Genomic DNA, 13,407 nt, shown 5'->3' with positions numbered 1-13,407 from the left:
TTAGGTATTACCTTCCCTCTGAAATGTAAAAATTCCTGGCAAGTCAGATGCTCATAAGATGAGAAGCAGCCCAGGAGATTATATAATATTACAGATAAATGAGGTATCATTTTATTTGTTATTAAAACCTGTAGTCTGATCCAAAAGTATAACAGATTATTGCCACAAAAATATTGATGCTTTCCAAAACAACAAATTTTCTATGAGTATCCTTCTCAGACAAGACCACTAGAACTCCAGTTAGTATACAGAGGTGTGCGCTGAGCTATGTATGCAAGCTGCTGATACCTCAGTGAAAGGGAACCAGTATTTATAATTTTTTACATTGCCTAGAAGAAATTCAAAGCTTTAGAAACTGCATTTTTAAAAAACTCTTGAAAAAGTGAATTTAAACTCAAAACTACCCTCTATTTTTATGTAACATTCTTTAGGTTGAAATCTACATATTTTTTCAGATTTTAGATGTAAGAAAGAAAAATCTGTAGATGTAAATTTAGAAAATTGCCTATGAGTTACTGTTCTCATCTTTTCACATTAGGGTTCAGTTTTCTTTTCCTGTCTGTTAAAGAAGAAATTTAGCTTAAACATTTCTAGATTTGAAAGAAACAATACAATTCAATAAACCTGTAGATCAAACTGAGCTGTAAGCACAATTAAGTTTATTCTTAAATCATACCAAATAAATAAACTTCTCTATGTTTCTTTTCTTTTACAAAATTTGAATCAAATTCTGAAGTCATAAAGTTAAGACTGTCCTTTCATGACTATAAATACATTTGTCTGGTTTACTGGAGTTTGTTAATTTGCAAGGAAATACTAGAATAATAGTCCATATGCTTTATTACTTTTGCACTACTGCACATGCAAACAAGGAAAGAAACACCATGATAGTCCTGTATTGCACATCATTTTAGTTATAGAGTCCTAATGGAGTTGAAAAATAAAAATTCTGTGTAATATGCTGTAGCTACAATGTCTTTGTAGCTATGAAAAAAACACCATTCAAACAATGCTTTTACAGTCGTCTTTACCCAAGGCAAAGTTTGTTCTCTATACAGAATACTAACCAGGCAGTTTTAAAAATGTGTCTTTCCATATACCTTGTCTCACACAGGTAACAGAATGAGGAAAATAAAACCCAACTCAAGTGATCCAACATCTCATTTTCTATCATCTTGTCATCTAGAAATAAAATGTGACCAAAGTCACACAAGAGTGCCTAGAGTTACTAAAATTTCCTAAAGATTGTTCACAGGAAAAAAATAAAATAGTGAAAAGTGTCACCATCTGAAGTAAAATGTACCTTTTTTGGCTTGCCCATTCTTGAATGTTTTTCTCTTCTGAAATATTATTAGTGCACAGAGAAGGACAGCTACAATCACACTTGTGGGGATGATAAATGAGATCAGGAGTTTTTTTCCACTATACTGTGTACTCATTAAAGCTGTCAAAAACATGAAAGGAAAGTAAATGTATAACTTACAAAACAAGCATTTTTTTATCAAGTTATTGGTTCTGTTTCTCCAAAGTCTTGCTCTGACTGAACAAAGGATTTTTAAAATTTATCAACGTGTTTTACACCCATTTTATGAATATTTTGTTCTGAAATATTACTGTAAAAAGCCTTACAAAAAAAAAAGTGAAATCTCTCATTTGTATAACATTTGAGTCTGGCACCATTCACTTGGCATCTGCCTTTGAACTATTTATATATATTGATGAAACCCCCTCTCAGTCTTCTCTTCTCCACACTAAACAGGCCCAGCTCCCAGTGTCTCCTTACAAGAGAGATGCTCCAGACCCTCATCATCCTCCTGGCCTCTGCTGAACCCTCTCCAGTACCTCCTTCTCTCTCGTGTCCTGATGAGCCCAGAACTGGACACAGCACTCCACATGTGGCCTCACCAGGGCTGAGTAGAGGGGCAGAATCACCTCCCTCAACCTGCTGACAGTGCTCTTCCTAATGCACCCCAGGCTACCATTGGCTTTCTTGGCTGGTTCATGGAGAGCTTTTTGTTCACCAGGACTCCCAGCTCCTTCTCTGCAGAACCAATTCAGAGTAGATCAGCCCCCACCCTGTGCTGGCACTTGAGGTATTTCCTCCCCAGGTGCAGGACTTACTCCCCGTTGAACCTCATTAGGTTTCTCTTTGCCCAACCCTCCAGCCAGTCAATGGAATGGCACCACAGCCTTCAGGTGGATCAGCCACTCACCCCAGATTAGTGTCACCACAAAACTGTGGAGGGTGCATTTGATTCCTTTGTCCAGATTGTTGATAAAAAAATTGAATAAGCCTGGACCCAGTATTGATCCTTTGGGAATGTCACTGAGAGCAGGCCTCCGACTAGATTCTATTCCTCTGATCATGACCCTCTGTCATTCAACCAGTTCTTGATCCTGTTCATCTAACCCACATTTCCTGAGCTTACCTGTGAGAATGCTATGGGCAACAGTGTTAAAAGCCTTGCTGAAGTCAAGTAGACAACTAGATAGAACAATTAATTAGGAGTCTATCAGGGAAGACACCCAAGCAGGTGAAAAAATTCCCTCTGTACTGGCAGGAAAATAATGAAAGCTACCCTAAAATTAAAATATATAGAAAAATACAGACTGGTTTGTTGGAGTGGAACAACACACAGCTAGCTGTGACTTCAAAGACATAAATAATACTGATTTGGGAAATTGTTAATTTCCCAAGAATCAATATTACACTGATTTCTAGAACTGAACCCCAGTGGTGGACCATAGCAGATGATGTATGTGTGAACACTCTGTCATGTACAAGTTCGAGGTCATACGAACCTGAAGTGGAAACGTGAGCTGAAGTTTCTGCATTCAGTTCTTTATTCCAGAAGACACAGGTGTAGTTCTCACTCATATTTGGTTTGAATGTCAGGATGCTGGTGACATTGTAGAGGCCGTCTGCAGTCAGTGTATAGGTGGTATTGGCAGATCCACTAAGATTGAAATTCTCATTTTTCCAGAAAACCTCTGCCAGAGGAAAGCCTTCTGACTGGCACATAAAAACAAACTTGTCTTCACTTGGTATTCTCATTACTTGAGTGTTTATTCTCTTGTAAGGTGCTGCATAAGAAGTTGTTGAGTGAAATTGTTGTATGCAACAATAGTCATTTTCCCACTTCACTTTCCCTGCTTCCCTTTAATACCATGTATTGTCTCTGGCTTTATCTGTGGGACACTTAATTAAAATGATGAAGGATGTTTTGTAGAACAATGCAAAATTGATTATTCAATCCTTATCATGCCTACAGCAACAGAACACACTCCAGTACTTTACACAGGGCAGAAGTTGACACTAAATTTGTAATTTATCAAGACAGAGGAGACAAGTGGAGCCTTATGGGACTCTTATTTTCACTTTTTGAATATGCCAGTTCAAGAAAGGCTAATTTTCATGTTTGTTCTTCCATAGCTTATAAACAGTGTAATATTTTCATCATAGTGGTATAAAATCGACTTTTCAGTTGGAACCAATGTAGGTCTTAAGAATGTCTGTGTCCATTTTTGCATTTGATAAAGGTTGCTATTTAAATGTCTGGGTGGGAAATGAATGCTGCCTTGTATCACACAGACATGCAATTAGTGGGAAATACCAAAAGTCTTGCAAAGGTCTGGTCTGTCACGCTGTCCAGTAGCATACACCTTTACTGCTATTTGGCTTTGATGAACACAGAAAATCACATGTCTTGCTCTGGGAGCTGCAATCACTTGGGGAATTCCCAGCCACGTGGGTAGTTGCAGCAGGGTTCATAAGGATATCAAAGCACCTCTGAGAAACTTTTGGGAATGACTAGAGGTGGCCCAAAAAAGCAGGGGATTAAATGAGAGGAGGGAGGTGGTGGCACCGGAGAAGAGTAGAAAGAAGAAGAAAGGAAGAAGGATGGAAGGAGAACAGATGCTGTCCCTCTCTGGCACTGGGTGCTTCTGGAGGAGCTCAGTTGTTGAACCAAAGGCTAGCCAGCACTAAGACAACGGCTTTGGTTCAGGTGGGGGCTAAGTACAAGGTCTTGGTGAGACAATTAACAAAAATTCTTTCAGATTAATCAATTTCTACAAGCTTGTAGGAATTTAGTAGAGACATACATTAAAGTTAACCACTCACCTTTTACTTCCAAAGCAATGTACTTGTAGTCCACGCCCTGGTAGTCAATGAGACAAAGGTATGATCCTGCATCTGTGACCTTCACATTGGTGATCTGAAGGATGGCTCGTCCCAGCTTCAGTTCACTGTGCAGAAGTGATGCTCTTCCTATGTAATCAGGATGTTGGGATGGAGGGAATGCCTTCCCATTGCGGAATGTGTACACCTCTTTTGATTTCAACCAGCCCTGCCTTTTCTGCTCCCAAACAACAGTCAGGAGTCCTAGATCTATTGAGCCATTCACAGGGAATCTGCATTCCATGGTCACATTGCTCCCATACTCTTCAGTGTAGAGCTGTTGAGGAACTTCAACTGTAAATAAAGCTACATGAGGAAAACAGAACAGTTTTGTTTGTTTCATTAAAATATGTTCTGATTTTCTTTAAATTTGGGCAAAACTGTGTCAGATAGTATACAGATAGTGTACTGTATACAGATAGTGAGGTGTTTGACTAAACATCTTAAGCATTTTTTGTTCATATTCACACTAATATTTTTACCATATAGTAATTATAGCTAATCATCTACATTCTGTATTGATTACAGAATCTGAAAGATGAGGGCAAAATGAGCAAGTTTGGTTGGTTTTTTTTTCACACTTTATTAATAACTTAGGGCTAGGCTGGTGGTTAAACAGGGACCATTTTTATGAAACTATGATATGGTCTCTTACATGTCCTAAGGTTGTAGTAAAAGCAACCATTAATTGTGAAAATTGTAAATCTAATTTCACCATCCTTTACAAAAAGAAATGCCAGTGTAATTTCCTGTGAAACAGAGCTGCACTGGATAAACATGTAAAGCTCACAATTGCTATGTAGCAATTACGGTCTCCACAAACCTGGAGCCATGTGAATATCATTTGAACCCATGCATTTTCTCAGATACATGCAACAGTATTACAGAAAATACATCAAAATAATCTTAGCCATTCACTCAATCTGAAATTAATATTGTTATGAATAATTTGCCACTTTAAAGTGTACTTGATATGGCAGAGTTAATTATAATACCTCATTCAATATATCTTGTTACTACTTTCCATATTGGATGTACCATATATTGGTAGACTTAATTCAGGAGCACTTGGAAGTGTTGGTAGGGACATTCCAAAGAGAAGTTCATGCAGCTCTTCATGCATTCATTTTATTATATGTGTCTCTGAAATACTAACTAGGAAACCGTAGCATTGCTAGATTCCCTTTAGCAATGTTTATTTATTCGCTCTAATACAACTGTAACAAGGAAAGAAATTATGTGAAAATGTGCCAAGCTCCTTCTGAGTTTTAGCCAAGCTGCTTCTGCTACAGGCATGGACAGGGGAACACAAGTGATTTTACTTCTCCCCATCTCATTCAGAGGTTGCTCTGCTTCCCAGTGGGTGTGGGTTGCTTTGGTCATCCTACTTCTCAAGCCATGCCTGCTGATGCTGGACATCTCAGCTGCCAATACAAGATATGTTAAAGAAGCCTGACTGGAAAGTGGCGGACACCTGTCCTGTGCTCAGTGCCAGTGTCTTCCATGGGATGGAGAGCAGAGGCTCCAGACATTACTGACCATTCATGCTAGTACTGCTGGAGGTGCGGAAGCCCACAGGCTAAGGGCTGCGTTATGTTCTGCTGGTGGATCTGAAAGGCCTAGTTTCTCTCTTACCTGAAACCCTGGAGAGCTGTGTTTCCAGCAACAGCACTGTGAGGATCTGGAACATTTTCTCAGAGATCTGAAATAAAAGTAGGATTGCATTAGAACTTGCAATCTTCTACTGAGGCAGATCAGAGCCGTGCTAGCCTTTAAAATCCATCACAGATCATAAACAGCAAAAATAGAAACATACACTAGGCTACCAGCAGAAACAATGAAAATCCTTATTGGAACAACATATGCACACACAAAGAATATGAACCAATAGGAAAAAAACAGTGGCAATCAAGGGAAATAAAACATTTCCGCAACTTCACTCATGACATTTTCAGGATCTGTAGTTTGCAGGCAGTTTTAAATAGTCTTTTGCATTTTTTACTCCCCACGTACAGTCAATTGCAATTGACTTTTTCCGTGCAGGAGAGAGTCATGAACAAACACAAGCATATTTTTTAACTGTCTGCACTAACACCTGATCTAGTTTACTAGATTTTTAACCCTGCTTTTGTTTCAACTGTGCTTTGCATGGGGTTTTTTGCAGGTTCTTATTGCCTTAAACCTAAAGACCAGGAAATACCTGGAACAAATTGTGAGGCAGTGGAAATCTCAGGATGAGTAAATTAATTTTTGCTTCAGAAAGGATTAGAATGAAGACTTACTGCTACTAATTCTTTCACTTTACATATGACAGTGTCTAAGATGTACAAAATGCCTTGTATCACTGATTGTAAACCAACAGCCCTGGAATAATGCAAAAGGAGTAAGTACAGTTCCTGAGTGAGTATATTTGTGTTCCAGTTGCAAGCAAACTATTGAATATTTTTCATACTATTGTGTACAGATCAACATAACTAAAAAGATAAAAAACCCCAAACAAACAGCAAAGAAATACCAGGGGTAAAATTTATAACAAAACTAGTGAGATAATAGAAAAAAAGGAAGAGTTACTTTGAATAAAGCTTGCTGACATGCAGTTTAATCTGAAAAAAAAAAAAAAAAAGTCGTGAATAAGATCCAGAAATAAGCTACAAGGAACTAAAGAAGAGAAGGAGCAATTTTAGACTTCCCCAGAGCTAGACTTACTGGAGGAGGGGTTTAATTTTACTTCCCTATTCTTTTGTGGGCTCAGCTTGAAACATTCTGGTTCCAAATTTCTCAGGTGCTGAGTTCTTTCATTGTTTCTACCCTTGAGCTTTCAGTATCTTGGAAAGGGAGGCTCAAACTTCAGCAAATTAGCAGCCAAAATTATGGGACTTTTTCTGGAAATTTAGACTTTAATCATGTGATGTCACAAAAGTTTATGAGCAAACTACTTTAAGCAGACTTATTACATGTAAATGAAAGCTAGTTACCTTTATCAGAGGACTGACTGAGCCCATCACTACTTGATGCATGATGAGACATAATTACTTTGGCTGTGGGAGAAAGGAGCTAATAAATGTTATCAGTATCACTATTTTCCAGATGCAGAAGTAAAGGCGGTTAGTATTTACCATCCTCAATCTCCTGCTATGCTGACTTCTCCACACAGTTTACCTAGGATCAGGTGGACATAAGGGGAAGAAGTGAATGAAGAACGGAACAATATTTCACATCAAGGTTTAGGTCCCTGGATTAACTTTATGTGAGACATTTTAGGGATTCTGCTCTCTTTTTGTAGTTCAGAGTACATGCAGGGCATGTCTATTTTATAATGTAGAGGATAGGATTTTTAAAATTATGCATATTGTGGATACAAAAATGCTGCTAGCAAGAATTTTCTTGCTATTTTCTAAGTTCATGAGAGACTTTTCTCTCTCACGGAAGATAGTAGCAGAGTTCTGTAAACAATGAAACACCTGCAAACTTGAGAAGCCTTGTTTATACTATAGTAGAAAAATATTTTGACAATGATCCTTGTCCAATTAGACTATGAAGAAAAAGTCTATAAAAGTGTTTGTAGAATGATTAAATTAATCAATCTTGCTGCACAATTCCTGCCTGCTGGGTCTTCTCTCCTCCTCCCTGTGGCTGCAGGACACGTAATATACCCTAGGGCATTTCAATACATATTACTGAGAGTAAGAATAAGATACACAATCAAAGCCCCAGCAGATTGAAATCATAATTATTAAATATCAAGTAAGAGTAAATCCTGCCTGACCAGAGGGATTAGCATTTGAAAAGCATTTGAAAAGCATTACACATACATAATATGTGTATATAAATGCACAAAAGAACCCAAATATGAGAACATTTTCACGTGTGATATTGAAAGTAGTCATGGAATGCTTGTGGAAATCAGGAAGGATCTATATTAGAAAGATCAAAGATCTATTAACAGATATATGTATTAGAAGGATCAAGGATCTGTCAGCAAGAATCTGTGTTAGAAGGTGTCCTTCTTTGTTTCCATGATCTCACTAGCAGACATCAAGTTGTTGTGCAACCTCAGTGCAATCTACCCATGCAACTTCATCATGTGACTCTGACACGCTTCCATACAGAAGCACCAGCATGTGGAAGGTGATTTCTTCTGAGCTTGCACTACTAACCATTCATGCTGTTACAGAATAGCCCTCATGTTCTTGCTGCTTTTCATAAAACATATATCATGCCCTGTTCTGCAGTAGTCCTTTTACACAACTATCCTAACTTCTCCTAAGCTTATGCACAGCACTGTCTTTTGTTCTTTTCCTTTAGGCAAAAGGCCATTTCTAAAATGTATTCATCATATATCTGCTACAAATTCGTAGGTATTAAACAAGGAATGCTGGGCGGTAAAAATCAGCACTTAATGGTTCTTGCAGCAAAGTGAGGAGTTGAAAATACACATCTGAGAACAGTAAGAAGTAGCATAACATTTCAACAGCAATTCAGATCCAGTCACTAAATTAATTTCCCAGACCAACCTGCAGGAGAAAAAGCAAGTTACCACACAGTACTGTGTGATTATGAGTTAAGCTGAAAAAAACTTGGAGAATTGAGGTGGTGAAAAGCATCACATCAAACATCTCAAGATCATAATGGCTTTTTATGAGTTGTAGTATTTTCAATGAAGATGTAGGGCCCAAGACTAAAAATTTGAATGGTAACAATGAAAACAAAAGTATGATGATGAACAGGGAAAAGGAGGAATATAATCTTGTCTTTTTATACCACTTTTTTGCTTTACTGAAAGTACAAAGTTGAAACCTGTACTTGACTTCATTGGCCCACAGGTAACATATTCTGGTAAGTTCTCTTAGTGAATGCTGAGTGAAATCCAGACAGCAATGATAATAATTTGCTAAAGATCAAAACGATACTAAGTATTGTTTTTCTCCTCTTGATTCATTCAGTTGATCTTGCCTGTGACTCTAGTCCTGGCCCCGGCTCACATATCCAGAGGGATTATAACACTTGTCTCAAAAAAGGGGTGATTTTTGACCAATGAAATGCCTTATGTCACATAAAATCTTGAATGATTTTCCAAAATCCTTCTTGTAAGAAGTGAGAAGGATATTTCTTGTTCCCTTGGAAAATTTAGACAAGCTGTACAAGCTGTATGCTCCATGCAACAATATTATTCCATTTTCAACATAATGTATAGGCTTCTACAGACAGAAGTGAAAAGGTGTTTATCTTGACAAAGCTGGATGTTATAAGGACACTCTCAGGAACTGAAACCAGTGACAAAATATAAATTTAAAACTGCAACATGCTTAAGCCATGGAGCTCTTGAGCAAAAGCTAGGATAGTTTTGACCTCTTTGGTATGTGTTTATTGTTATGGCTACTGGATCTTATTTTCAGAAAACACTCATGTGAACCACAATGAGGTTGACACCAATCTAGTCATGAGAGTTAGGATTGGTTTGGCCTCAGTGACAACTCTCACAATGCTCATAATATTAAGTTTACAAGAAGTTTGTTAAGCAAAGGAACATGAAGATCACAGAGTATTTTGCAATCTACTCCTTTCTAACAAAGATTGAAACTCACATATGAATAATGTAAATTAAATCCTATTCCTTTCATCCATGAAAGATCATAATGCTTTTCTTAAGTAAAAGGAGCATCTTAGTATAAGATTCTCTGGAACTACCTTTGGTTAGTACCCTTGCTATGATTGCTCCTGCACATGGCAGGGGGGTTGGGAGTAGATTGCCTTTAAAGGTTCCTTCCAACTCAAATAATTCTATGGTTCAATAGGTCTATGATTATTCTCAACACAAGTTTAACAAAGGATCCTGAACAAAATCCTTGTGCTGTCCACTAAACAAAACAACCAGAGGCACAGTCACTGCTTCAGGAACATTCTAGTCTAATAAATCATGGAAAGCCCTTTCCTGGAAACATTGTTTCAGCTATTAAAATATTTGTATTCCAGAAAATTGATGATTTAGAACAGTAAACACACTTAGTGTCTACATAATGAAAGTTAGCAGCATTAAGCAAGCAGAGTTTTGTAGAGCGATAATTTCCACTAGAATAATCAGAACAGCTGGAAAAGGTAAAAAAGCTTTCAAGCACACCAACTTTCCTCCAGGTTTAAAGCAGAAGTCAAATCAACACAGAAGTTGACAATAATCACTCAAATTTCATTCTGGAAGATCAAAGGATTAAAGGACTGAGGAAAGGGTATTTGGTCCTTTTAAAGTTTAATGGCTATTTAGTATTGTATTTCCCTGCAGACCAAGGTATCTCATTGGCAGCACTTATGATATGATCATGCTAGGTATAAAACAGGTGTTCTTACAATGTAGAAGGAAGTAGGGACATTGAACTCCAGGACTGGGAGCTGGGAGCTGGGAGGATGGAAATGGCACCAGGCTGGCCAGCTGGCCTGTGTTTGCCTCGACACAATCTGTCATGTACACTTTAGCAAACAAGGTCTTGCAAGTGGTCTTGTATCCTGAGACATCCTGAGCTGGTAGGATTTGTTATGGATTTGAAACACCAATATTGCAATTGATCTGTTCACTCCTACATTCAAAGCTTTTGCTCTGCTGCTGACAAACTCTGCAACATTACTGAGCTGAGATCAGCTCCAACCATGCTTTTCCTAATCCCTCTCCTTCTACACTCTCTGTCTTATTGTACTACAAAGCTAGAACCTGTACTAAGCCCAGCACAGTGCCTTCTATAAATACTCCAAAATGACAAACTCATCTTAATCAAAAGCAATTAAGCTGTGTTTATGTGGCATCTGACTTGGCTCCATTTGACTCTTCCTGCATGGAAGGGAGTTTTATGCTCACTTAGAAAAGAGACTATCTTCTCATGCACCTACATACACAGCAAAAGATTATATGGTCCCAGTCACTGTTTGTTTTGTCTTTTTCTGTTATGGAAACTCCCTTGCCTTCTGTGCATTTTGCAAAGCTTTTTCTCAAAAGCTTTGTTCCAAGACTCTTACGTGTGCAGAAAGACACAACTTTTTGATATCTTCATGAAATGGCTAAACTGATTTTACTTTCAATGTAGGATCCAGTTTAAAGAAAAGAAAAGAAACAAAACAAAAAATTAAAGAAAAAAAGGTTTAAAATCCTAGGTCAGAAAATAAACAACAAAATAAAAGAAAAGACAGCATTAGATCCTCATACAAACTACAGCTGTTTTATATCTCACCATCAGAAAGAAGGTACTTTGTTTGCATTTCAGGAATTTCATAAAAAAACCTAACCATGCATATTAAAATTTGTTCCAAGTCCATTTCTCCAGCCTGTCTCTGTGTATTGTGTGGACATAATCTCTTGCTCTCATTCTCTCAAACCCACCTTATCCACCTTATCTCACCTGTTGTTCTTCCTCCTATTGCAGTCCCTTGTTGCTCACCTCACCACACAGGCAATTTATTGTTGGGACCATTGCTTTGTTCCTGATCACCTGTGACAGCCTATTTGCATCATTTCAGTCTGCTCTCCCTCTCACTTCATCTTTCAGGTGAAGAGATATAATTTCTCACTTCCTCCTTTGCTCACGCTGTCTGTGAATTCTCACTTTCCTTGCACTGTGTAACTGTCACCTGTTGTATATTTTCCACTGTCAGTTTTTTTGTCCTATGACAAATATAATCATTCTAATACAGCCACTTTTTTCCCCTTTCTTAAAAAAATTGATACTAGGATAGAATTGGGATGAAATTTTGTTACATTTAAAATTCAATTCTGTATTCCATAGAACCTTTCAGAACCTTTCAGCTCTTAGCAGCTGGCATGATACAATGAAAATTTTCTTTCATATCTCCAGCTTCTACACAAAGCAAGACTTCTCAGAGAGGCACAAGAACTTCTCCTCTTTATAGCCTGTGCTCTTTCTGGGATGCAGAAGGAGAAAGTCTCCAGACTTGCTGAACCATCAAAGCAATACATTGTGGGCAGATAGTGGGTTAATAACAACTAAAAGAAAGTAAAGAGTAATAGACAGATACAAATATATACAGTGGTTTTTTTCCCCATTCAAATCTTCCCTGAAATGCAGGATAAAATATTTACTAACAGCTACATCCTCGTGCATAAACTGAAGAGGCTCACCAGCACCACTCCTCTGCCTTTGCCTATGACAGAGGATAGAGTTGCAAGACAGGTTCAGCTTCTAAAACTGTCAGGACTAGAAGTTATATGGACCTGTGTTTTAGGATCTGGAACTTATCCAGTCTTTCGTTCAGAATCAGAGTCTATATCCCAGTAATAATTTGAAAAAAATCTTAAGTAAAACTTAAGAATCTAGGAAAAAATCTGCAATTCATCAGTCAGAAATACAGGAAACATCAACTGGCATTTTATCAGTGTTATACTCACATTAGATCTTTATGCAGGTCATTGCAATCTGATTCATGGAACAGCAAAGATATTCAAAGCTCTATCCTATTTGCACCACAGTAGAAACTACCCAGCTCTTGTGACAGTCTGTAACATGCACCAATAGCACAGCTTGTAGGCTGATCTTATTCAGGCTTTATGTCACAAAAAACTGACTATGTTGAAAGGATGTTTCTTAGGATGTTGTTAGCAGTTTCAGTTTCATGCTGAATGTATGCTGAGCTCAGTTCTCTGCATTGCTGAGAATGTGCATCCAAAAAAATTATACAAAGCATTCTGTAAAATATATATGGTCCAATTCTGCTTTTGATTATACCCATGATTTTTCACTGGGTTTATAACCATTTAGAGCAGTGTACAGCATTGGCATCTAAACTTGCTTACTAGGACTGTTCACCATTCATGAAACTATCAAGTTACATTTTCTTAGTTTTCGTCAGATTAACATTACAAGAATTCATCAAGCAGTTACCTAATATTTGCAGAACCCATTTCTTCTTAATTTTCATCTAAATTGATGTTATTAAAAAAAGAATCACCATGAGGCTAATCAAATACTCCAGAGAGGTTGTGAATCTCCATCCTTACAAATACACTAAACTTTGATGTCACTACTTTGAGTGGAAGATTGGATTAGGTGACTGACAGATCCTGTTTCCAATTCAAAAGTATTGTGTTCTATCAAACAGCTTTATCAAGGGAGAGACATAAAAGAGAAACAGTTTCCTCCCAGGTTTCAAGGATGCATTTATGCTACAGGTGGACACATACACTCTTTTGTCTCCTGTTAGATTCTCACTGCTTGGGAGAATTGTGTTCT

The 13,407-nt window shown here is 37.7% G+C and overlaps 1 protein-coding gene across 1 annotated transcript; it reads right to left on the bottom strand.

Moving 5' to 3' along the window:
- Positions 1-521: 521 nt before the first annotated feature.
- On the bottom strand, positions 522-5,870 carry LOC309585095 (programmed cell death 1 ligand 2-like; the record flags this gene model as incomplete). The annotated part of the gene is made up of 5 exons (XM_082301580.1): positions 522-559; positions 1,304-1,444; positions 2,803-3,084; positions 4,124-4,486; positions 5,816-5,870. The coding sequence occupies 5 exons, from the start codon at positions 5,868-5,870 to the stop codon at positions 522-524; spliced, it is 879 nt and encodes a 292-aa protein (XP_082157706.1).
- Between the last annotated feature and the right edge of the window lie 7,537 nt (positions 5,871-13,407).

This window comes from Coloeus monedula, assembly GCF_965178545.1.
Source record: "Coloeus monedula genome assembly, chromosome: Z".
In the NCBI taxonomy this organism is placed as follows: Eukaryota; Metazoa; Chordata; class Aves; order Passeriformes; family Corvidae; genus Coloeus; species Coloeus monedula.
Note: the sequence above shows the minus strand (reverse complement) of the source record. Positions and strands in the feature narration are given on the sequence as shown.